Source organism: Calidris pugnax, unplaced genomic scaffold (genome assembly GCF_001431845.1).
Source record: "Calidris pugnax isolate Ruff unplaced genomic scaffold, ASM143184v1 scaffold197, whole genome shotgun sequence".
NCBI classification, from domain to species: Eukaryota; Metazoa; Chordata; class Aves; order Charadriiformes; family Scolopacidae; genus Calidris; species Calidris pugnax.
Window position 1 is genome coordinate 417,566 of NW_015090936.1, and position 26,660 is coordinate 444,225.

The following is a 26,660-nucleotide window of genomic DNA, read 5'->3' on the forward strand; positions in this document are numbered from 1 at the left end:
CCGCCGTATAAAGCCTGGGGCGGGCGGCAGCGCCCCTTGCTCCTGCCCGCTGCGGAGGAGGAGCGGCAACCCGGGCGCGGCGGCGGCGGCGGCTCCCCAGGCACCGGTTTTTCCCCCCTCGTTTTCCGCTCTCCTTTCCCCCCCGCTCTCGGGGGCTGGCGGCGCGGGGAGCGGCGGCAGGCCGGCGGGTGCGGAGGGGGAAGATGGCGTGGAGCGGCGCCCGGCCGCCGCGCCTCCTCCTGCTGCTGCTGCTGGCCCTGGCGCTGCCGGCGGCGGCGGAGGAGCGGCGCCCCGGGCCCGGGCCCGGCCCCGCAGGTGAGGCGCGGAGCGGCGCGGGGTGTTGGGGAGGGGGTGGCGGTTCCCCCCGCCGTCCCGCCGCCGGCGGGAGGTGTGTTGGGGAGCGGCGAGGATGCGGTACCGGCGGCTTTGTGCCTCCCGGCTCGGTAACATCCGCCAGGAAGGGCAAACCCTCCCGTCTCCTATGCGGAGACTGGGAACCGCCGATTTCCCCGTTTATTCATTTTTTTTCCCCCCATCCCCCTCCTCCGAGCGGTGCGGGAGGGGGCTGCGGCGCCGGCCGGGACAGCGCTCCCCAGGTTGCTGTCGAGAGGAACCGCTTGGCTGAAAGTGCTTTAACCCGCCGGAGCGAGTCGGACAGAAATAGATGCATAACTCCCCCTTTGAAAAAGATTCCTTAATGGGAAGTGAGTCTCCCTGACTTTCTCCTCCCCTCCCCCTCCCTTCTTTCCCTTTTCCTGAGACAAGGTGTTGATGAACATGTTTTTCCAAGGCTGGGAAAAGCATAGCGTCACTGGCTTATTCCCTGAACTGCAGCGACCGCTGATGAAGTTTCCTACTTCAGGCAGAAGTCAGCAGCAGACTTCAGAGCCCCTTCCCGTCCCTCAGAGCCTTGCTCCCTTTGCATTTTGTAGTCACTTGAGTTTCAAGGAGCTGGAAGATAGAAATTTTATCTTCAGCATGTAAAAGAAAAGAAGGTATTCAGGAAATTCCTTCGGAGAGAGGTGTGAAAGCACATGCGTGTCTAGCTATATGCCAAAACATATTTCATGTTCTAATACTGTTTTAGAATCTCTACTTCTGATTTCTGTTCTACGCATACAAAGGTATTTCATCCCACTAGATTATTACCACATGAAATCCAAAACAGTTTCATCTCTTGGCTTGTTTGCTCAAGAGTGTAATCAAGTTATTTTTAATACCTAGTTTGATTTTTCTTCTGGTGTGCAGAAGGAAGCTCCTTTATTTGAGGAGCAAGTTTTGTCAGCAAGTTCTAATTTTGACGGGAAAACTGCTGACTTGGTTGATAACTAGTGTAAAATAAATAAATAAATAAGAAAGATGTTGACGAATACCAGACTCTGCTCAATGAGCTTCTCATTTCCAGTTTTCTTAATGCTTTGCTGCTTTTAGTGCTTAAGAGGATGTCTCTGGAGGTTGTGGTGTGCACTCTGGTTCGCAGGCTGTCAGGGCTGTGTGAGCGTTACTGTTCAGCCCTCACTGTCCCTCGGAGGGGCTGCCGATGGGGACACGTTCGGATTAAAATGTTGAGCTCCTGTCTGTAGTCAGGGCAGTGAGATTGTAAGTCAAGCTCCTTTGGAAATCGGTTCTGGCAACCACGGTTATATTTTCTCAAAAATGTCTATTCGGATAATGCCTTTTGTTAGCTACATACTTCAGTTGTGGGATCTCGAGCTGATACAAGCTAATAGCTGGCACGATAAGGGTTTTTCTTTAATCCTGCTGGTGTTCAAAGGTGTGAAAAACAAAGAGTGTGTAGTCCGGACAGCATTGTATGATTCAGCAAACCAAAAATAGATTGTTACATCTATATACATAATAAAAATGATGCTACGTGAATTTCAATGCATGCAGGCACTGGTACATTTACACATAGGTGTTCACACAGAAAAATCTCAGTTCTCTTAATGTAAACATTAGTAGCCTGAATTGTAGCAGGGAAACCACTCCTTGAGTAGTTTTGTGACCCCAGACACTGCCTGCTGCGTTACTTGTTTTTATTCCAGTTTTAGCCCATAAACGTTTTCACGGAGTCTGTGCTGTATTGCTTGAAGGGGGGCAGACCTTACTGTGCCCCCCAGCTCTAGAAAACTGGACTTTAATTTCTAGGTTCTTGATGTTTTGTACCGCTTGGTGTAAAGCAGCGCAGCAAAGACACCCTATCAGATTTTAAAGCAGTCCGTTAGTGTTGCTTGCTTCAGAAATAAGCAGTAACAAGAGTATGTAGAACTGACTGCCAGGCTGCATCTTTTTTCCTTAGTAAGACTTTATGGCTTTACTCAGAAAGGCTTGAAAAAGCTCTAGGGAGCCTGTTGCACATCCGTGGCTGCACGAGCCATCACCGTGGCCCTGTGGCAACCCGTGTGTGCAGAAATCCCTCCCGGGCTCCTTGGCCTCCGCTGTGCGTCCCCAGTGATCACCGAGGAGTGCACTGCTGAGTGCCCAAACGCTGGCGCCTGAATGGTGAAGGCACAGAAGTTTCTGTGTTAGAACAACAGCGTTAAAATAGTTCTGTTGTACCGTACTTGGCTGCGTGTGTGTTGTGTATCATGTAATGCAGGCTGGGACGTGCGGAGGGCGGCAGGGGAAGACATTTGTCATAGCGCTAGAAGCAGACACACTGCTCTTGGCAGACAGCGTGCCCACCTGAAATGTTTTGTTAATCAGCTGTTTGCAGGGGAAGGAAATGGCTTCACCGCCTTTGAATCTGTTCCCTGGAGCGGCTGCAGGGACTCGGCCGGCCGGAGCGGGGCTGTGCTGAGGCGTTGGGGCCGCAGGTTGTAACGGTGGCAAACGGGCAGGTTTTGGGGTTCGTTGCTGTCTGTATATGCTCCCGAAATGTGAGGAGTAGGAGGGTGGGCTGAGAGGGGGTTTGTGGCTGTGTGCGTGGCTTTCCAGAGCCAGCCCGGCAGGCTCTGATCTCTTGGGCTTTCCTCCCCTCTGGTGTCCCTCAAATGCTGGTCACAAATGCTTCACGCAGTAATTGCTGACTGGTCTAGCTGTGCAAGGGCTCACTCTGGAGGTACGATTGTGATTTCTGTTGAGTTTCTTGGCTCTTAGCCAAAATGGTCACTGTGAGTGACTCGTAGGCCTTTCCCTCTGAGGCCAACAAGGGAATTTGGTCATTCAACCATCTTGATGTACTTACCAGAAGTACTGAAAGACTTGGCCTGCTTTGTGGAGAGGCCATCAGTACAGCACTCTATGCCTGCCTCCATCTCTCTACCCAATTTTCTGTTTCTTGCTCCTCTACTGATGCTACTTTTGTCCCATCTTGCCACCACAGTATCTAAAACTGCTACATAAAACTGTGTTGGGGGAAAAATCCTCCTGTAGGTCTCTTGGGAGCTTTGTGCCCTTTTTGGGAGAACTGTAGGAAGAAATTGCCAACCAACTCTTACAGGTGAAGGCAGAGGGGGGACATAGCCAGGACCCGACTCAGCAGAGGACAGCTTTGGGTTATCTGTGTCCTGGGACACCATCATGATGACTGTCCAGGGGGTATCGAGAAACGTGGGCAGCATCCGTGGGCACTGCTTCAGAGCAGTAGTGATCACTTGTGTAGATACCTTTAGGCTCCAGCTTTGAAGTAAATGGTGCGTAACAAATGAACCGGTGTGTAGTGGGGTGTGTGTGTGTTTGGAAATTAGTTAAAAGGAAGCGAACGTGGCTGTGGAGGTGCAAAGCAGCCAAGTCGTTCTTCCATTACACATACTTCACTTGAAAATTCTCATCCTTGAAGGCACACAAAGTTTGCAGTCTGAGTTCGTAATAGTGCCTGGTTTAGAGGCTGCACAATGCCAGTCTCTGTTGCAAAAGTATAAAAATATATTTTACAGTTTTTTTGGATAGACTTTTCTTTGTTTCCTTAGGTGGAGGGAATAATTAGGCTGTGGAGGTAGACCACAGTGGTGGATGTGACATTGCATCTCTCTGCGATATGCAGTAGGGTGGGATAAGATCACTGCAACTTTGTCTGTAAAATGCATTTCTAAATAAAACGAGAAAAAATAAAACTGTTGTGACATTTATCATCAGCATTTGATGCTGTAAATTGCAGTGTAAAGGTACAGCGGAGTGAGCAGCACGGTTATCTGAGCTAGGGGTTTTTTTTGTGTGAAACGTGTTCCTGTCAAGGATTTAAACTAACAGATTATTTCTCAAAGTTTTCTTTGCGTTGGTGGCATATTCTGGAGAGCCATGATTTATGGCCAAATTCTTGGCTTTTTCCCTCACTGCTGCTTTTTTAAGCAGAAGTGACTCAGTCTCTTCATAGGGAAGTGTTTAGTTTGTCTGTTGAATTAGCACTATTAAATTGTGTAATCAAAAGCAGTATCTTTCCATTTCTGTAGAGCTGATAGTCTGAAATGCAAGTTACTGGACATGTTGCTCAAGTGAATTCCCTTGTCATGAAGAGTAAGTATGGTCACAAATGTTTTCATTTATAATGTCAGTTTTTTATAGTTTTTAAGGAAAGAATTGCAAGGTGAATAAATGTGGAAGTGGAGAATATTTTTGTTCCCTCTTAATTTAAACACAGAGCATGGTTCCCTCCAGCACAAAACACAACTTGACCAAACAGATCAGTAGCTGGAATGTGTCTGTATGTGTGGGAATGTTGTAGCTCTAGAGAATAAATGACACCTATTCATCAAGGAATACGTGCTTGCAAGCACAGCTGGACACCACAAGTGACTTTAGGTGGTTTAGTAGAACTGCTTCAGGAATATTTCCTTAAAGTGAACTCAGTTTTCAAACTATGGATTATACTGGTCATGAGGAGACTAAATATGTAAACTAACTGTTTCATCCCAAATATTTATTTTTTTTTTTTTTTTTTGCCCAGGAGCTAGAATTCCTTTTACGATTTGTAGTAGAAGGAAAAACAAACAAATGACAAGTCCACTGAAGAAACAGTAAATCTTTTATTTGATGATCAGAGTAGTTTGACTTTTCGTGTTCTCAGTGTGTAAATGCCTGTGTATTTTAATGATGTTGGTTCCAAGTGAGCACTGAGACTGCAGAAATTGAGGTACCTACTAATTGTTGAAATATTTGAAATTGTTGAAATATTTGGATTATTGACAAAGTATACAGTTGACATCTTTGATCATTTCATTCTGTTTCTGCTTGAACCAAAATTAAAGATACTGTGGATTACTGTATAATTTCTTTAACATAACTGTTTTTGTAATGCAGTGCAAAATAATTACGGATCAATTTCCTTAATAGTTTAAGGCTAAGCAGTAGAACTCTGCCTTCGCTTAAAACATTATATTAAAATTTATAGGACAATTCTGAAGAAACCCCCTTAGTTTTAGTGATTGACTCACCCGTTCTCCTGGTCTGCCCTTTCAAAGTGTTCCAGGTGCTTTCTTGGACAAGTTGCAAATCTATTGATTCTTAGAAAATAAACACCAGGGAATAAAATAAGGGTGGGGCGGGGAGTCCTTTTTGATGGTAGTACTGATTCTTGCAGTGTAATTGCATATGTGTTTTTAAAGCTGACGTACACAGTATTTATAATTAATGCAAACACACTGTAAGGAAAAAAGGCAGGAAAACATTAAACAAAAGTAGGTTTCGCATTTAAGTGCCATTCCCCTGTGAGTTAATTCTGTACCTGTGGGTATAAATATTAATGTACTGAATGAGACCATTAGGGATTCTTGCTGAAATCAGCTGTGCAGAAAATAATCAGTATCTGACAGAATTGCTTTTGTAATTTTTTTTTTACTTTTTTTTTTTTTTTTGCAATAAAGTAAAAATGGGTTTTTTTTACCTTTAGTTTTGCAGCTTACCTGAAACTTTAACACAGCAAAGTATTTCCTTAGGCTATTGTAGTAAGCAGTTTACTTAATTCTGTTTTACATCACTATAAAACAATTGTACGCATGTTGGTGTGAGATCTGAACCGGGGCTGTGAACTTAATAACTGAAGTTGCTGGCCCAGGTGTTTGATGTTAAAAGAATCTTGAAATACACATCATACATGACATGTCATGATGCCTTGTGCCAGAAGTGCTATTTGGGTGCTTTCTCATGATTTGAAGGACTGGGTTGTTGAAGGCAGAGCACTACCTCTATCTCACAAGTGTGGAGTTTAAGTTGCTTGTTCACACAGAAAAGGGATCTTCGAAAAATATGTTTTTTTTTTCTCCATCCAGGATTGCGTGGCCTCTGTTTCTGTTCTGAGAAGCGGGACACATGTCCAGTATCTGGACATAGGGCCAGATGTGAGGCTGTAGGGCAGCTTTTTCAAAACAACTGACTAATCAGGGTGGTAGCGTCCGCTGACAACAGGAACCATGGTGTAGGCATGAAGGACAGTTACATATCTTCAGGACAGCTCCAGTTCTAGCTCCGATTGCTCCTCCCGTTTAAGCAAAGACTAGTCTAAGGAGAAACCGTTATTGCAAATCTTAACTGCTGAGTTTTATTGATGGATTGATTTGCTGTCAGAAAACAGACTCTATCAGTGCCTGATGCTGTGTGTGACTGCTTCTGTTTAAACAGCTGGATTTGCTAAACAACAGCTTAAGAAGAAGCATGCTCTTCTCTAGATACATATTTATGAGAGAGACAGAGAGGGCAAGACTACTAAAAGGCAAAAGCTGAGTAAACTTTCTCACTTAGACAGCTGATGTTAATTGTGTCCGGCTCTCAGCTGCACAGCCCCGATGACAGTTTATAGCAGGGCCATCCAATTGGCATGTTCGAGCAACACCCGGCCTGTGCCATGACTCCATCCACTCCCACTCTCAAGAAGATTTTTGTGGTCTGATTGCTATCAGGGCACTAATAAACAGCTGTAACCTGATCTGTTCCCCTCTTGTCAGGAAGTTAGGCGGCTCCTGTTGGAGGAGTTGCTCCATGCATTGCAATGATGTAATTTACAAACAGTTTATTTTAATTTTTTTCTTATCTGGGCACTAAGGAACGTGTCTTATCTTTGCTTTACTACGGAATAACTGGTTTAGTAAACAAGGTCTCATCCAAGGCCGCTGAAGCTGATGGAGAAACTCTCAACTGCTGCTGCTCGTATCTGGTTTTGTTCAGCTATGGAAACGAGGAAGTCTTGCGTTAGAATGAGCATGGGCCTGAGCCCCAGCCAGCGCTGCACCCAGGGCTGACACGGGTGATTGATGAGTGCACATACAGGTCTTAATGAGCTCTTGTTGACTGTATATTCAGTACTACTACATTAAAAGGAAGTAAATTAAGAGCTGAGACAGGATCAGCTTTTGAATTTTTTCTGAAATCAGTTGTGTGTTATTATTGGGAGTAACTGCTAATCTTTGTCTGAAAGTGTGCGTATGTATATATACATATACAGAAAAATAGTTACAGAGATATAGTCTGTGGGTGATGTTTTTTAATTTAGATTTAGAACGGACTCTACTCAACAGTTGATCATTTTCATGTAAACATTTTAGACACTCTATCCCTGTGACATCAGAAATGATGTGATAAAAGACAGGCAGTAAGCAGCAGCTCAGCAGGTTTGTCGTTTTGAGTCAGTATGCATGGAAGAGGGAAGTTCACAGCCTCACAGGGCTGTGAATTAAAGCATGAGAGAATTTCTTTGCATGAGAAATTTTGCATTATTTTCATAACAAATTTTAGTTTCTCAAATGCACAGTTGCTACTGCACTATTCACCTCTTCATAAATGGATTTAGATTGCAGATGGCATTTAACAATAATGGCACTCTTGAATGATAAGTCTCTTTCTAAGTCTTGGAAAACTTCAGTTCGGATTGTTAGTGGAAAAGAAAAAAAAAAAATTATGTCCTGTCCAGGGCCTGTGTGGATGGCAAGTGCTATTCTAGCATAAATTCTATATTATGAGAAAATTCAGAGCAGCTCTTGCTTAATAAGCACACATTTCTGCTAACCCAGCTTCTTTGTTCCTTTAAAACACGTGAGAAGAGGGAGAACCGTGTAACAAGCAACATTTACTGGGGCTGAGGAAGTTGCAACGGTACCAGCTATTCAAAAGTAACTGAAACTGGGAAATTATACATTCTATATTTCTTTCCCTATTCCGCTTCTGAAAACTTCCTGCCTTTACTAGTTCCGTTCCATGGCTTGTGACAGGGATGGAGTTTTGATACCTGTAGCTCTTGCTCTGCAACTTCAGGAAGGTCTACAGAGGAAGCACTGGAAGGGTTTTCCGCGGACAGCCCATTGTCATGCATTGAGTAATCCCTGATAACCATAATGCCAGTTATGGAAACTTTGCAACACATCGAAGGCAGCATTTTTTTTCTACGGGTTGAACCATTTTGAGGATCAGGTGGTAGCAAAGGTGTACCTAAATTATTTCTGCAATAACTATGCTTATATATCAAAAGACAGACTTTGATTTACTTTGCTTTAGTTTGAGAAGTCTGGTTTAAAATGGAGAAGGTAGAGGTCTACTAATAACTAGCCAAGAAGAATCTCATTCTTTTTTAGAAATTACATAAATATGTTTGTGCTGCTCTTTGTGTATTGCAGTAAGACATATATTTATTGAAGTGCAGTGATTAACAGGAGGTTTGTGATACAGAGAAAAAAAGACCAAACTTTCAGAAGAGGTTTATACAGGAAGGTCATCTTCTTCAAAATCTGGCCTTTAATAATTTATTTGAGGCATTGCTTCTTAGAGATCCATCTCTCATGTATTGGTATAGGAAATTGGTGTTTGACAGCCCATGACTATTGCTATCTGTTAATTCTAATTTAATCTTTTATTTTAAATCTTATTGCTCTCCAATCTTTCATGAGTTTTTCAAGCATATTTTGTCTTCCCTCCGAGGATGTTTTTTAACAACAGTCCAACCATGCTATTAAGTGGCGGAGGATCCAATCTTAAAGGTGATCATGGCTACAGTTAATGGGACTTTGGAACCAGTCTGCCTCTCTGGGAAAAGTAAGCTGTGGGATGAGTGGAGGCATGCAGCAAAGTCTTCCGTGTGGAACGGAAGAACTTGACTGTGTAATATAAAGATCAGATTAAAAACCCCCCAGAACCTTCAAATATGAAGTAGGTTTGTTTATGCACCAGTCATCTTTCTCCCCTCCTGGAGTGTAATGCACGTTTCTTTCCTGAGAAAAGAAGATGACCATGTTTGCTATTTCGGCACATTATCGTGTTTCTAAAGAATCCTGGGGGAAAATAAACAGCCGTCGGATGGCTCTGTCTTTTTCCTCTTTATGCCAAAAGTTTTGTTTGACCAGAAATTTTTCTGTTGGCTTACTACTTTATTTGACCATATGTACGTCATACAAACTGACACTGGGTAGATATATGTGTTTAAAGTTTGTGTTTTTCACATTGTGTACTTAAGATCATCTTTGTTTACTGCTGGATTACATTAACCAAGTATATGTATGTAGGTATAACTTATAATCATGGTTACATTGTATATGATGGGTTTCTTCTGTCTCCAGCTGTTTGACATCGTTTCAGAGTATGTGAATTTTCAGAAGTTTCACTTGACGTATAATCTTAAGTTTAGGCTATTACTCCTATTTATAGGAAAAAAAAATATTTTTTTTCCTTTGAGATGTCTGATACTGCCTTCTTAAGTGATTAGTGAAATATAGTGTTGTGCTAATAATCTGGATTTTGAAAGTGCTCTTTGATATTTCAATTTTTTAGTTGGCTTAACAGTTCTTTAAACATACTGTATGAGTACATATAAATAAGGAAGCGGAGTTGCTCTTGGCACCATCGGTGGCCCTCTAGCTATCTGCAGAGCTTCAAGGTGGCTCAGAAGCATATGGAAGAATTGGTTTCAGTAAAGTCATCAAAACTGCGTGGGAAGTTATCACAACTGTATTGACTCAGTACACTACTGTGTAGCCCAATGATCATTTCAGTTTTTTGAACGCTTTCTTTACTATCGTGGCCTTAAACCTCGTGCTGCATTGTCTTTAAAAGCTCTTTCACAGATTTGCAGTTAATTGGGAACTCAGACTATTAGGTTACTTAGTTTTATGGAGGAAACAGCAATTGAGCCTATGAATAGGATATTTTCCAACAGGCTTTATATCAGCCATATTTTTTCGATCTTAGTAAGTTTAGTCTTGTTCAGGACTTTCCAGGATATCTTCCAGAAATATAACTCATCTGTTAGAGAAATTACAGGATGTGATAGTTGTATAGCGACACTGTATTCCTAAATAGTGTTTAAAGTTTTATTCTTCCAAAATTTTCCAATTTTATCATGAAGTTATGAGAAACTCTAGATCTTGAATCCCAGTTCTGGACCATGCCTTCAAATACTGTAAGCTGACCTGCACACAGCTCAACCTGTGCTATTATCCTTTCATTTACTAACTCAAACATCTTGTATTCAATATGCTTCTCAGGGTAATGATATTAAAAATGACGTGTTCCCCAAACAGGGCTGAAAAGCACCCACCAGGACCTCTGGTGTGCAAGCAGTTAAGCTGATGGTAGAGCTGAGCACTATGATTTCTTTTCCAGGCACAGAAATACTCCCCTTTTAGGGGAGCAGCGTGGATGGGAAGGTCAAGGAAACTGCTCATTACGTTTTGTTTCTGACTCAGACTACTGTAAACGTCTCAGACAATGGATACTGTTGATGGAATATGTGCTTTAGTTGAGGTGCGTGAGGAAGGAAAACAGGACTTGTTGAGGATGACTCCTCTAATTCATCTTCTTGTTACTGGCTGAGAACAGAAGTTGGAAGGGAAAGTGGAATGGCCAAGTCTAAACTCATAAATTTGAGATGGTTATAAATGGGGTAGGTTGTCTGCCTTGGAAATAAACAGGCATACTAAACACTTCAATCTGAAAACAAATAAGCTTTCCCCCCTTTTATTTTCTTTCTTTTTTTTTAAAAAAAAAAAAAACAAAACAGTTAATCTGTGGAAACAATAAATAATAGCAGAAATGCAATCAGAAGTCTGCAGCTATTTGGGGCTGTTTACTGTCACTCTGACAGCTATTTCTCAGTTCAGCTTACTTGTGAACATTCCTTATTACTGTCCGCTTGAAGTGTGATGGGAGGAATCCAGGCTGAAAGTACTTTTTCAATTGTGTTCTGCTTTAGTGTGTTGCCCTAATGATGGGGAAGCGTGCTTCGATGTGAAGCTAAATCCAGTCTGTGGGCTAGTTGGTGGGGTTTTTTTTGTTTGTTTGTTTTGTAGGGTCTGTTGGTCTCCCACATGGCCAGAGATGCGGGAAGGATAATAATAGGCACAATTTCACAGCTTCATTAATAGGCTCAGATGCATCCACATGCCTCTTCCAGGTATCCATCTTATCCATCTTTTCTTTCAGGTATCTGCCCAGCCTATGCCTTAGATTAAGGTCATGCAGATGGTTGCCAAGGGTACTAGCTGACCTTTCTTTGACAGTGTGTATGTAATTCTAAGTCTATGGAGGCATTCCTAGTATGCTTCTGGTTCCCAAGCTTTTACCATGATCTCTAGCAACTTGTTTATTTGCTTGCTAGGAACCTTTGGTGAATTATTTTGCAACTGTACATCTCTCTGCTCCTTTAATGGAGAGGTTGATGCACAGTTGTTACTCTGTTGAGCAGTTCTGGGTGGACATAATCTGCAAACTGGAAAGTAGACTGTTATATGTAGACACTAGAACATGGATAAAACCATATTCTAGGAACCAAACATTATTGTTTACCATTAAAAGACACTAGTTTTAAAGATAGAGATAGATTTTTATTAATGTGTTTGCATTACTAAAATCCGTGCACAGATGTCCTTCGATCTTACAGCTCGCTCCTACTCCAGAGAAGTCCATGGTACTTGAATCCAAGGACTAAAAGTCAGCTCCCGTGTGGCTGTGAGCAACATCCTCGCTTTCAGCTGCTCTGAAGCTACTGTACCCGTGCCCACAACCCCTGGTAGAAATTATGTAGTAATCTCTGTCAGCATTCATTCAAGATAAATAAAAGCCATGTGGGTGTGTGAGGAATGACTGCAGTCTTGGCAAAGGAGGATGCAAAGGTACAAGGAGAGAGGTCACTGCAATTCCTGGCTTAGACCTCGCCAGGCAGTTCACTGAAGACAAAGGCTCCGGTTTATGGTTCTTATTTCTGGAAATAAATATTTATGATGCAGTCAGATCTCAGATGGTAGCAGCACAAAAGACTGAGTAAAAGAGTAAGATGTTTTGATAAACCTTCATTGGATTTCCTAGTATGTTGCGTGTGCTCTATATGCAGTGTTGTCTTTCACAACTTGAGTGCTAAAGGGTTTTCTAATTTGCATGAATTCTATTTGTCACTGGATATACTTTTCTTGGCCAAACGCGTGCTCTCTCAGGCTTGTTTTCAAAACAGAACAGCTGTTTTCTGCATGTAACTATGGGAAAGCTGTCTGGAATAATTGCACTCCAGTAACTTAAGCACCCTTATACCTGGCATGAAGCTCTTCAGAGAGATTTTTTTTTCTTTTCTAATTCATGCCTTCCTGTTGAACTTCAGTATAGGGTTTGCATTTCCTTTTTACACACACTGACTTATACTTGTGGAAATAAATGCCAAGCATGGTAATCCCCTCCAGTGACTGCCAAGATGCCTCTGGCAGGCTGCATGCCGGGCAGCCCGTACCCTCTGCGGCATCCCAGTACCCTGTCGGTGTGGAGGGCTGAGACCGCCTGCAGTGTTCCTGCTTTCATGTCTGTTTGCATTTTGAGGGTGCTGTTGCTGTTTGTTGGAAGATATAACTGAGAGCGCGTGTTCATCCCCCCGTGTGAGGGGGAGAGTCAGACTTATGAAACTGGATAACTCGTCTCTATGTGAGACCGTACAGCAGAGCTGCTTAGGGTAGATGCCTGGGTGGAGGGCAGGGCAGGGGTTTGTGCCCAAGTGGGTGGTGGAGCAGGAACAGTGTTGCTGCAGCTAGAATTCATCCTGGGGTTCTTGTGAAGACTGGGAATTTTGCGGCTTGCTTGCTGGGGAGTACTGGGCCACAGTGGTAACTTGGGGTCTGAGTAATTGCAGGCAGCTTTCCGCTGCTACGTCTGGGTCTTCATTGCACAGCTGGAGGCCTGGAGCTGGCGCAGCAGTGTGCTGGGGACTCTGGGCCAGTCACACAACCTCTCAGAGTGACATTTGTGTGTGACAGCCTGCCGTAAGAGCTCTGGTGCTGCCCTGAACCTCTCCACTGGCAGGGCTCTGTGTGACCAAACCTGCTCTGCGCAGCAGGGACGCTGGGGGTGGCTGCGGTTGAAATCGATGCAGTCGAGCACATCCTGAAAAGGAAATGGCAGTTGGATAAACTTACTTCCCTGGGATCTGTGTTGTACTTACACATCTACACTCTTGTGAGTTCATGAAAATCACTTTGGATTTGTGTTACTAGACACAAATGGGACAAGTGTTCTAAGGGGTTGTTATACCTAAATGTCGCAAAGGAAAAATAGATTTTTCAAAGTAAATGTAGTTAAAAGGTTAAAAAGAAATTAGCGGAAGTATTTGGTAGTCAGAAGCATTCTCTTCATTCATTTCCACCGGAAGAAACAAGTATCTCCCATGTTACGCTTCGTGGATCTCTGCCAGTAGAACTGGTGCAAGTTGTCACTCACATCTAAATAAAGTTACAGGAGTCTACAGGAATTACATTAACCTTTTTTTAGCGTTTTACTAGCTAGAAGTGAATGGTGCTGCTTTCCTCATTTGGTAAATAATACCCTCTATAATGTGCCAAGGTAACTATCCTTTAATGTGCTTTGCATTGTTTCTCCATACACGCTATAGACGCTTTAGAATAAAAGCATGTTGCTCTGCTTTTTGGTCAGACACTGATTACTTCTTAAAAAACCCACAAAACAAACCCAAGCAAACAACCCCTCCAAAAAAAGCTCAAAAAAGACTAAAGAGTCTATAAAGAAACTCTGGTTCTAAATGGACTCTAAATGCTATAATTACACTTCTGCTGCACTTAAAAATTATTTAAGTACCACATACACCTAAAATTCTGTGGTGCAGCAGAAACATGGAAAAAAAGCCTTTTAAACCTCTTAATCTGTAATTTTAAAAAATTGACCATTGGCAAGTACGTTAGAAAGAAAAGTTTTCCAATGTGAATAATACCTTTATAAAAATAGCTTCGTGTTTGTTCTGTGATGATTTGCAAACCTGACTCAGGCAGCCCGCTTAGATTGCTTCATTGGCTGTGAGTGTAATACAGGTTCTCTTGCAGTTTCATATCAATATAAACATTGTTTGTCTGCTCAGCTTTCTCCATTTTATATAGCTCGGGTTGAAATCCCTTATGATTTGGCACATCATTCTCTTTCCTCCTATTCTACAAAACTCAAGTAATGTATCAGGCTTCATAGTGACTCTTGAAATACAAGCAGGTGGAAGTACAGTGGGCTCCATTAAAGGGGAGTAACAATATCCCATAAAGAATGGTAGATTATTTTTTGCTTGCCAAACTGTACTTGGATGTTGATTTAATACTTTATTTGACTTAGTGACTACGGGAGGAATCTGATGCATTCTACATTTTGTCATTTACATCATGTTGTCAAGTACACATATTTGAAATCCTTGCTGTTAACATTTCTCAGGAAGGGGTAGGTGTGAAATACGTCTACCCCAAACCAAATTCCACGGTTATAGTCAGTGCTTGACTGGTCACCTAGGAAACTTTGAATAATGAATTTACTTGGCTTGGTGGTGCAGTCTGGTATGATCAGATTTTTCCAGTTGCTTCTGATTTGGAAATGCAATGCTTGAACAAAAGATTAATCATAACTTAATCTGTTCCATAGAGAAAAATTTTATCCTCTGTCCTCAGTTCTGTTTTAGTCATAGTCTAAGATATGTTCTGTGGTGACTTCTGTAGAATTACTTTAGATTGCATGACCTTTAAGATAAATGATTTTGAAGGTACTGAACCTTTATTGCTGCGTTTGTGTCTGTCTGTGTGTCTGTGAATTGCAGTTCACTGGAATTGCACTGGAATCCTCTCTGGAGGTCCTTCTGCCTTCCTGAGATGTACTCATGGGATTTTGTTCTGATTCTTGCCTACAAAAGACTGCTGGCACTTAAGTGAGGAAGAAGATTAAAAGTTCCGGTTGAGTTGATTGAAGCATTTTGAGTATTTCCAGTTTCTTCTTTGCTGTGTATTGTATTGCAGGATTGTCAGTCTGGTTCAGTAGAACCAGCAGTTAAAATCTTCACTAGGACTGTTGAGGAAAAGGAGCCAAAAAAAAAAAAAGCTGTAGCGGACTGTGAGAGATGCACAAATTGTGTGTGGTGGGGAGCGCAGGTAGAGGTGTTGTCTGTAGTTGAAGAACTTGGGCTGTGTCAGATAAAAACTGTAGGAGCCCTGCTCAGGGCACAGAAGAATATTTTTTGTGGAGAAGGTGCTGGGCACACGCTTAAATTTTACATCAGTTCAAGGAGTGACCTGGTGAGAGTAACATCATGAAATGGACCAAGTGTTTCAGAACACAGGGAAACCCTATCAAGGTCAGGAAAACCCATAAACTGAGACTGGTAGAAAAAGCAGAGAAAGCATCATATACATTTATCTTATCCTTGCTCTTCATCATGTATGCTGTTACAGCTGCTGTTGAGGATGGACTAGCCAGAACACTGTCTGACTTGGTAGGAGTGTTCTTGGAAGCACCCTGTTGACTAGTGCTGAATCTAAGCCTTATTTCAGTGGAAAAAATATCTGGCTCCTGAGGCTAGTCTCCACAGTTTGCCTGCTATGGCTATTTTAGACAGACTTGAATTTCATTTAGAACATGTGGTTTTTATGTTGCTCTGCAAACTACATCTGTGCTTCTACAGGTATTTTTCCTTGACTGAGTGGAGGTACGCCTGAAGTACTCTGGTCCTTGGCTGCAGGGCATCACATGAGTAATTTGCAATGTGTATTTCCTCTGCAAAGTGGGAAGCAGATCATCTTGTGTGTTAATTTCACTAGTGTCAAATAAAACAAAGTGACAAGTGGTGATTTATTTGAATACACTCAGAATGACATCTTGGTGTCTGTGGTTGTGGATGAGGCTGAAGGGTTAATAGGAATATTTTTCACAGTAACAGCTTCTAGTACAGGTTACTGTGCTGGTGAAGATAAACCCAGAGGATCTTTTTTGGGGAAAGTGAAACAACAGGCACTGTGTCTAGAATGCTCCTTAGAGGCTATTAATTTTACTTTTTTGTAACGATTGATCTCATGGGCTCTGTTTAGAGGGTAGCTGTTGTTTGAACTCAGACGAGAGCAGGGAACTGCAGTGTGCTCTGGGATCCAGGCTGGTCTCATTAAATAGTTGATGTTGGATTAGGGGTACTGTCTTACTCATAGCTTTGAGTTGTGTACCTTGATTACAAAACATATTGCATAAAGTGCTGAAATTTGTTCAGTAGTTTAATCAGGAAGCTGTTCAGTGGGAATTCATGGCCTCAGTTAAACTTCGTCAAAAGCCCTGGCATGTGAAAAGGAAATCGGTTGCACGGTCATTTGCCTGCATGCAGTAAGAGGGCAAAATTAGCACTGCTGTAATTTACAGAGGCTCTGAAGAAAAAAACCCATCTTTGCTCTTCTCCCTCTGCCCAAGGTCTTAAAAGCTGTTGGGGGATCGGTTTCCATGGTTGTTCTTTTTTTGCCTTGTTTTCATGAAGAATGTGAACTACTTGCTTTCAGGGGAGTTACTGAGGTTGGGTGAAGTTCTCTGGTACCATTCAGTCCTGTAATAAGAGTTCACAGGATTAGCTCAGACTGAAAAGTAGTAGGTTATTTTTGTTTTGAAGATTTTTTCTTGTCCAGTAGTCATACTAGCTTTGTTTCCATGTCTTGAGCTAGTTGTTTACAGAGAAGATAGATTTCTTTGCTTTTTCTTCCTGAGGATAATTTTAAATACAGCACCCTTGTCCAGAGCAGTTCTTGTTTGATAATGTCTCACACCTATAATATGACAGTGTATTTGCCTCCTCTGTTTGAATGAGATGCAGGCAACTCATAAGCCCTCCAATCCAGTGCTGTTCGGTGCATTATTTTTTTTGTTATTAATATATTTTTCTCTTTTTTCTCCCTCAGATAAACTGCTAGTTTTTACTGTGGCAACTAAAGAAACTGATGGCTTTCACCGTTTCATGCGAACTGCAAAGCACTTCAACTACACAGTCAAGGTATTGTATGATTTCATGCCAAATATTCATACTATACAGCCTTTAAGACAGAAACAGTGCAATAGTAACTGAAGTTGCATTAGCTTCTTTGCATAACTGGGGCAAAATAAAACAATGTCAGAGCTTGGGGGTGAGTGAGTTGGGCAATCACATGTGGCCCTGGTGCTGTCCCTCTTGCTTACCTGCTGGTCCCCCTATGAATGACCACGGGAGGGTGCTTCTTCTGTTGCCTTAGGAGCTGTTTTACAGATAAGTAGCTATTGTGATCAGGGTCCTCAGTCACTTACACAGGTTCTGTCATGATTTATCATACAGCCTTGCTTTTCAGTGTGGCTGATGTTGTTTGCATAAATACTTCCGGAAGCTGCATTGCACTCAGAGGGCTTTGGATGTCTCCTTCCTTCTTTAACAAAGCTGGATCCCTGCTGCAGGGAAGGAGGGAGGGTTATATCTGTAAGTTTCACTGCGTTTCCCAAGAACCTGTAATTCTTTGAGAGGACAAAGCGTTTCTGCCATTCTTGCCAGCCTTCTCTGCCTTGTTCCACGTCTCCGTATGTCACGTACTGAGGCTGGCCTCCGTGTGACCTTGGGAAAAAGGGAGGGCAGTAACCTTCTTCTAAACTTTCCCCACAAATTGGTTCTGCAAGAGAAAGTCCAGGAATTCCGATGGTGTTATGAAATTTTTCTGCTTACTTACCACAGTGCCTACACTATAAATAGGAAATTATTTTGATCTCTGAAGTTTGACTTCTGCCACTGAGCTTGGAAGACCGAGAGAACCTTTTCTAACGTGATAATGCTGTACTAAAGCACCCAAGGAGCCTGAGCTGTGGATACCTCTGTTAGCTTTGCAAAGTTCTCCAAAAAGATTGTGCAATGTAGTTTTTCCAGGTTTTAGAAGTTCCAAAAATACTATGCTCAAAACCCACAAAAAGTGTAAGGGTTTTTTTTTGTTGTTGTTTTTGAGATATAATTTGCTATAGCACATGGCTAGGCGGGAATTTTATTCAGTTGATTTTAGCAGCCACCTATCCTTTCCTTGTTCAAAAGTGTTCTGGAGGGATTTCAGAAAGTCTGCAGCTTGCAATTTGTATTATAATACCCCGGTCCACCAAGGTCTCCTACACTGCCTGTTCCTAAAGTGACTATATATTCACTTTTAAAGGTCTCATTCAGAATGTTTTTCCTAATGCAAATTTTGAACAATAATTAGCTTTTTTTCTTTTTTTTTTTTTTTCTTTTTTTTGTCTGAAGGAGACATTTGAATAAATGGTGGTAACAGGCACTTGCTTGATTCTTATTTGGTTAAGAAATGTCTCTCTCATGTTTTTGCAGTGATGTCATTGTGCTCAATGCTGCTTCAGACATGGAAAACTTACGATGCTGGAAATGATGGCTTGCTATGCTTTAATGTGTTGCTTCTGCTTTAACATCTGTTTTCAATAAGGGTCTGCTTTAAAAAGCCTCTTGTTTTTGGGTACTAGCAAAAAGCGTTTTTTTTTTTTTTTTTTTCTTGTTCCAGGTACTTGGAAAAGGTGAAGAGTGGAGAGGTGGTGATCTGCCTAGCTCTATTGGCGGAGGGCAGAAAGTTCGACTGCTGAAGGAAAGCATAGAAAGCTACGCTGATCAAGAGGACTTGGTTATAATGTTTGTTGAATGGTGAGCAAACCTGGCTTGTTGCCTTTACATTTTAGTCTGGGTAGGCATGCAAAAGTGGCTGCTGTGACATGCTGAAAGTTGCATGCTGCTTTTCCCCCTCACTGTTTATTTGAGAGGGTTCACTTCCATTTTTCCCCATTCATAAAAATAGTAGGTTTCTCTGGGAGTAATTGTTACTTTTTTACGGAATTACAGATGTAAGAGTTGTTCATAGTTCTACTGCCTCAAGGGGGTAAAAAAATGTTATTGGGAGCTAACAGGCTTTTAGGCAAGCGTTCATCCTCTCGCTGTTCAGCTGTGGTGAGGGCAGGACGTGGCTGTGGGCTGGGAGCGTGGAATTGGGGGGGAGCAAAAGCAGCTCCAGAAATAAAGTGTACAGTAGGGACGAGAGCGTGATCTTATTCCATGAAGTAACAGTGATACGGAGGAAGCTGGAAAATGGGCCCTGAGGAAAGCACTTATTAGAATAACTTCTTTTATGTGTTAGAGAACTGAAGCAAGAGGCTCGGTGCCAGATATACCCCTGGTGCCTGTGCTGTCTGTGCGATGGAAGGATGGAGAGACAGTGGTGCTGCAGATGCCAGATTATAGCTCATAGCACAACTATGCTTGAACATCCTCACTGGAGGCCAGATAGGTTTCTCCGTGTCACAGAGAACAGGGAGCTCAAACATGTTCAAGTCTCACTTTTTCCATTGTTTCCTTCTGCTCTTTTTTCCCCTCCTCCTCCTCTTTTGCTCGTGTGACGAGAGCATGATCAGAGCAGCTAAGAATCTAGCTGACAGAGGCTGCCCAGCTCTTCCACACTAGTGTTAACCACAGTGGGGTCACAGCTGTAAAAGAATCCCTGCAAGGAAGTCACGGGACCAAGTCTCAACTTGGGGACACGAAGCCTGGATTGCAGACGGGCAGTCTTGGGGAGCTAACGGGGTGCAAGCTTGGAGGGGTGCGGGCATGGGTTCATGCTGCTGTTACTGACCCATGATGGAAAGTCTGCTCCAGAATTTTCTTTTGGCTTTTAACCTGCTTTTTAAAATTTACTTATTTTTTAAAATTTGACAGCTGAAGAATTTAGACCCTTTTGCAAGTTAGAAGTTTGGCAGGATTTGCCCAGCAGACACCGTGAGAGAGAAAGTGGTCTGACAGTGGTATTTACTGGAAAGTTCATTTGTTGTTTTGCATAAGTTAGGTGTTTAGGAAAGTTGGAGTAGTCTATTGAACTGGTAGCTAATGTAAAGATACTACTCATTTTTCTGTTTTAATTTTACCTCTTATAATAAGATAGAGCTAGAAGGCCAATCTGTAAAGCATCTTAACCAATTTATGAACAACCTTTATGAGGGAAACTCGTTACACCAAAAATTTTCTGTGCGCGCTTAATTGACAGTAAAAGTAACATAGAGTTTGGAGGTACACGTTCAGTTTTTGATTTTTTTTTTTCTTATTGACTTGATCAGTTTTGCATTTGGTAAGTGAAAAAAGTATCTGTAAGTAAATATATTATGTGTTTGTTGATGGTGTTGTACTACTGATCATGCAATGGCTGAAACTTTTTAAGATTAATTTGGGAGATTATCTTGTTCTTTTCTAAAGGCTCAGATGAATCAAATGTTTCTCAAATGTTTACTACTTATATTGAATTTCTTTGTTTTCAAATCTGTTATCCTGATGTGTCACTATTTTGTCCCTATATGGGCAAATATGCAAATTTGTTATCAGATTTGGGTATAGCTCAAATTCTTCTCTGACATAATTTATTCTCTAGAGGGGCAGGCTGTGTGCTAGCATGAGTGAGAGAGTACAAGAACCATGTGTGTTGAAGTGCAGGTGTCATAATCTTTCTTGCCATGAAAAATCACAGGATTTAAGGCCTCCCAAATTCTTGAGGTCCATAATCCCAAGTACATATTGATTTAAAGCTGGTAGAATTAATTCCAAATAGGAGAAAAAATAGTTTGCTGATTCTAGCATTATGGTTTAATTCTAATGAGCTTTTTTTATTTCCAGGAATCCTAGTTTGCAATTTAAATGTTGATCAATGTAGCAGTAAGTTTGGAAAAGACAAATATAGTGAACTTCCTTTCTTTTTCAAGTGTTTTTCATTATGTTCATTGTGAAGCATTTGGAATATTAATCTTGGGGGGGAAAGGAAATGTCTGGTTTACTTACTGTAACTAGGCAAGCCATTTCTAGTGAACTGTTTACTTAAAAAAAGCCTTAGCTTCTTGCTTTTTTTCTAGCAGTTTTTTATATGGCTAACAGTTCTAGAAATAGGTTGAACTTCTGTGGACAGCTTGTGTCTAGGTACAGATAGCAAAACACTTTGCCTGCAGATGGAACACTATTTAAATTAGGTTTTTGTGAGAGCTAACTACTGGTTTACTTTGGACCATTGCAGACTGAACTGGATAGTGGCTCGTGTAGACTGGATAAAATGGTTGATGCTGTGACTGTTCATCCAGAACTTCCACAGCCAGCTATTTGTATTGTGGAAGACTTTTGAAGCCTCTCGGTTTATTCCCCCACCTCCAGCCTTGGGATTTATTTATTTATTTATTTTATTTTGTATTCTTTGTAAACATCTGTCACAAAGCGAGGAATAATTACATTTTCTACACATCTCAAAATGGCTAAGGTGTGATCCTGATGGGGGTGCAGTGTAAATGACAAAATGGTTGCGTGACTCAATGGTCCAGTTAAGATGAAATACTGGACCTGAATTGCTGGTTGAAACCTCTCTTGTTTGTGTTTCGAACTCTTAACCTGCAGCTCCAATAGTTACAAGTCCTTGTTGTTAAAAAAGTTGTAGATGCAAAAATTGCATGTTCAGTTCTTGGAGCCACCTTTGCCATTTGCCTGTGTTGCTGGGAGCACTGGTTGCGTAGCCAGACTGCTTTACTGCTGCAAAAGAGGAGGAGGGATGGGTGGATTCCAGCCCCAAGCATCTGCATCTGAGAGCTTCAGGAAATGGGATTGGAGTTGTGGAAATTTTCTGGTTTTTTTTCTTTCTTTTTTTTTTTTCTTCTTGCTTTCTACTTAATCAGAAGGATTTATGAAGAATAAATAAAAGAGTATCTGAGTTTTTCCAGCTTTCCAAGGCAGCCTGCTTTTTCCTGGATATATGCACACTTTTTCTTCCCTGTCAAATTTTGAAGCCCTGTTTAAAGTAACTCATGTACATCACCCATAATAACAGTATAAACTTCAAGGATAGTCCTGGGACCCGTTTTGTGATAGTCTTAAAGGTGAATCCTTCCTGACAGTAGGAGTTGAGTGCTGGGTAGACTGAACTATCTGACAGAGCAAGTAAGAAAGGCAAATGATGGATTTATAGGTTTTAGCTTTACTCTAGAAGTTTTTTAGCTTTACTCTAGAAGTTTTCCTGTTGCCTGGAAAGAGAAGCAGGACCCTCATAAAGCAGCTGATGGCAGCAGCTGATGGCCTGGCAGCGAGGGATGGAAAGCTGGTGGAGGTCCTGCCCGGGAAGAGGTGTGGTGGCAGTGTCACCTCTTGACAAAACAGAGGGCCATGAAAAAGCTGGATTCATACTCCTCCATCATACCTATTAGTGTGTAAAGTTTACAATAATTGGTAATGCAGTTTATAATACGAAGCACTGTACAGAGCTGCTAAACTGTGCTGTATTAAGTAGCATATCCCTTTCACAACCAGAGCCTCTGGCTAGCCCAGCATGTTGCTCAACTTTGGCTTTCTTTTCCAGAATGACAGTCCTTGCAAGCAATGTTCCAGGGGTGTTTGGTTCCTTCCCGCAGCTGTAAGTCATTGCAGCAGCAGCACTAACCTGATCAAAGAGGAGAAGCATAGCCTGCCATAAGCTATTAAGTTAAAGCCTCAGACAAATCTCTGTTTTTTTTCTGTCTTCGACTTGTCTCCTGTTTCTTGCTTGTTCTTCAGGCTCATTCTGGCTTTGAATCGGGCTACACCAATTGAATGGAAAAGGGAGGGAAGTGTATTCTTGTATGTTTGGGCAGAAACAGGCAGGTTTTGTAAAACTGGGGAAGTTCCAAAAAGTACAATCTTTTTTTTTTATTTTTTTTTTTTAGTACATTCTTCTGCCAAAGTTACAGAATAGCAAAACGGTGAGAGTTTTCGGAAACCCACTTACTTTACGTAGACTACATAACACTTCCTCTTCAGGGTTCATACTTTCTTCTGTGGTGGAAATCCTCTCTTTAGCATTCGTACGCCAGCTGTTGTTCAGTTATCTTAGGCCAATTGCATGAGATCCCCTTTGAAGAATATACATTTAAAATAATTTCAGAACTGTAATAAGAGTACCAGAATTCAGTAATGGTTGATCTGGTGGCACTATTGCTGAGTAATACATTGCAATCCAAAAAGTTCTGTGTACTGCAGGTGAGGGTTCTGCTGTCCTTTGTCTTAGCCCAGCTAAAAGACTTCTCAATAACAAAATCTTGGTCAAGGGTAAACCTTTTGATTTTTGGTAGCCGTACCATTCCTTTGCCCTTTATCAGGCTGATGATTTTCAGTTACGAAGGTAAATGTGTGGAATCAGAATATGCCTGCATTCAGATGAAGAAGCTGTGAGGCTGAGGTGCTGCCATTACATCCAAATATTCTCCTTCTTCAGCCAGAGACTAATCTATGACACGATTCCAGTATTACTGTGTCATGATTTCATGCAATGTGATATGAGCCTTGAAGTGGTTTTGAGGTGGTTTGCATGTTAGTGCTTTTATAGGTAGATCTCAAGTACAAGCAAAGGAACCTTATACTCTGAGTAATTTAATCATTTATACATATTTTGAGGTTTTGTTTTGTTTTTCACAGAGGCATTGATTTAGATATGGTTCAACAAGAAACCACTAGGCTTGTGATACTACATTCTTGCATGAACTTTGCCAAACCCGTGCATGTTTTGTTCCGTTTTGGGATAGTGCTGACTTTTGGCTGTGCTGTTTTTAGAGATGAGCCCGCCACCTTTGGGTCTTTGTCCTCAGTAAGAGTTGGGAGTCAAATCTGGTGAACGCATAAATGCAGGTGAAGTTTTTCATAAATAGATACTGTGAAGTTAGAGCCTCCTGAAGTCTTCAGCACATTAAAGAAGTTGAAGGAGAGATTTATATATTGTCAGGATGGAACACAGTTTAAGTTTATGGGCAACTAAACTTTATTGAGTTCTTCTCCTAGAAGGGTATCGGATTTTTACATGATTGTAAAACATGATTCAGTGAGTCATTTTTAAGAATAAAAGGGCTGTCTGTATGATTTTTAAAATCTGAATAGTCCAGCCACTTGTTGTCTTGATCACAAAAACATTAAAATTAAACACATCTAATGGATATCTTTTCTTTATTTTCAGCTATGATGTTATCTTTGCAGGGGGCCCTGAAGAACTGCTAAAGAAATTTCAGGAAACTAATCATAAAGTGGTGTTTGCAGCAGATGGACTAATTTGGCCAGATAAAAGGCTAGCTGACAAGTATCCTGTTGTCCGGAGTGGAAAACGATTCCTGAACTCAGGAGGCAAGTGAGATTCTTGAACACATTAAACTCCTGAACTTGAACATGACTCACTTCTGTTATCTGTTTTATATATTTGTATGTGGAACTGTTTGTGAAATCCCCAAGTGTAAAATCGAGGACTGTATTTGCTGTCCTGTTCTTCCCCTCCCCCTCCCAACTTGAATAGCTCCTCTTCGTGCTCAAGAATAGCTTTCATTCAAACTTACATAGTATTTATTGGCAATAACTTGTAAAAAGCAGGTAAATAAAGTAGTAGCCTAGCAAGCAACTGGTGGCTTGCAATGAAATGCCATGCAGTGATGGCCCAATTGCCATCTATTGAATGTACTTCAGAAACAATCTAGTGTGCAAGCCAAGCCAAAGCAGTACATGCTATTTATAGGCACAGTTTAGGTGGGTCACAGAATTTCCTGACTTGGGTACCTTGTTCTTGGGGATTTCTGCATACAGTGTAGATGTGCTGGTAGCTCTGCCTGACCTGTCAGCATGGCTTAGGCAGTTCATTCCAAGAGAAGCCTGAGTTACTCCTGTTGATTTCAATGTGTTAATTCTGGACACCTCGTTTAAACACCAGCTTTGGTAGTAATTTTGCAGTTGATTAATGCATAGAATGACACTGATATTGTTTAACTGCTACAAAGCACAATATGTAACTTCTCCTAGTTACATAGTGCTGGGCAGCATGTAGATCTGGGAGTGTCCCTGTTCCTTTCCTACCCCACCTACCTGCACTGTCTTTTTTTTTTTGTTTTGGCTTAAACATAATGTATATTGTAGTTCTGGCAGTATTAGATTCAGGCTTCTCTGCCAGCAAGAAGTGATTGATGAAAATGAAACTTTTTCCACAGATGGGCTTCTTGGGAACAGTGGGAGTCTAATCTCATGTTTTGGAGTTCTCAGGACCATTCTAAACAGATCTGTTTCCTATTTTTTCCCCTTAAAATAGCATTAGTATAAAAATAACCCTTCATTTTGAACTCTTTAAAACAGAACTGGTATATATCACAGGAAGAAAACTGAATTTTGAGCCAGGTTGTATGAATTTCATACTTTTCCTTTGCTGGCACCAAACAGTCAGAGTGAAGTCCCTGACTGGTGGACAGCATTGGCAGAGTATTGCTTTTTATGGAAATAACTTATGTGTGTGTGATATTGCAGGATTTATTGGTTATGCTCCATATATAAATCGTATTGTGCAGCAATGGAATCTGCAGGATAATGATGATGACCAGCTGTTTTACACCAAAATCTATGTTGACCCATTGGCAAGGGTAGGTAGTGACTGGCTTTCTCATTTCTTTTTGCTTGAAATAACATGCTTCTGCTCATAAAACATCAGGAGATAAAAATAAAAGGAATGCTGTCTCTTTATTCCTGAGTGCCGTGTTGACGGTTGTGTTTGTTCTCTGGAGGTTCTTCCTGTCGGAGTGATGAACAGGCTTCCGAAGGGTCATGACTTGATATATTATTTCAGGCTGTCTGCAGATCCAGGCAGGTTGTGCTTCGTTGTTAGAAATAATAGCTCTGAGGTATATGATTGGACACATTCATCTCAATGAGGGTCCCATGTATTTGGCAGTTTGATGGCCAGAGAATGTGGCATTTTTCCAGGGTGTCACTGAACTACTTGCTGATCCAGTGTTTTATATTTTGGCTTGCTGCCATTTCAGATCCTGCCTGCAGCTGCCTCTCACTTTTCAGCTTTTTGTGCAGATACGTTCAATAAAGCTGCATCGTAAATTTTTGGTGAAGACTTCTCTGTGTCCTAGCCTAACAAAATTCTCTGCTGAGTAGCAGCATTAAAGAATGATAGATGTCAGAAGGCATGGCCCTGATGCTGGAAAAAGAGGGCTAAGGAAAGTTAACAATGTACTGATGCAAAAAGACACTTAAAAGCTGATATTGCACAATTTTGAGGTTGATTTTTGAGCATTTGTATGTTTTAGACAGTTTCTGAAATACGTTTATGTTTTTCTATTAAGTTATGCCTGAAACATCAGGCATGTTTAGATACAGGTACAGAAATAGATTAGAATATTTCAGTTGGAAGGGACCTACAATGATCATGTAGTCCAACTGCCTGACCAACATGGGGCTGACCAAAAGTTAAAGCGAGTTATTAAGGGCATTGCCCAAATGCTTCTTAAACACTTGACATGCTTCGTGCATCGACCACCTCTCTAGAAAGCCTATTCCTATAGCCTATAGGAAGACCACCCTCTCAGTAAAAAAATAGTTCTTAATATCCAGTCTAAACCACCCCTGGTGCAGGTTTGAGCCATTCCCACGCGTGCTGTCACTGGATCCCAGGAAGAAGAGA

At 41.5% G+C, this 26,660-nt stretch overlaps 1 protein-coding gene across 2 annotated transcripts in view; it reads left to right on the top strand.

Annotated features, from left to right (window-relative positions):
• The first annotated feature begins 31 nt into the window (after nucleotides 1–31).
• Nucleotides 32–26,660, top strand: part of PLOD2 (procollagen-lysine, 2-oxoglutarate 5-dioxygenase 2) — a 54,550-nt gene continuing 27,921 nt past the window's right edge. For both annotated transcript variants that reach the window (XM_014951794.1, XM_014951795.1), the window contains exons 1-5: nucleotides 32–315; nucleotides 17,082–17,173; nucleotides 18,696–18,832; nucleotides 24,177–24,340; nucleotides 25,499–25,611. In XM_014951794.1, the coding sequence (XP_014807280.1) occupies nucleotides 204–315; nucleotides 17,082–17,173; nucleotides 18,696–18,832; nucleotides 24,177–24,340; nucleotides 25,499–25,611 (618 nt within the window). In that variant the 5' untranslated portion in view covers nucleotides 32–203. The remainder of the gene's footprint in view (nucleotides 316–17,081; nucleotides 17,174–18,695; nucleotides 18,833–24,176; nucleotides 24,341–25,498; nucleotides 25,612–26,660) is intronic.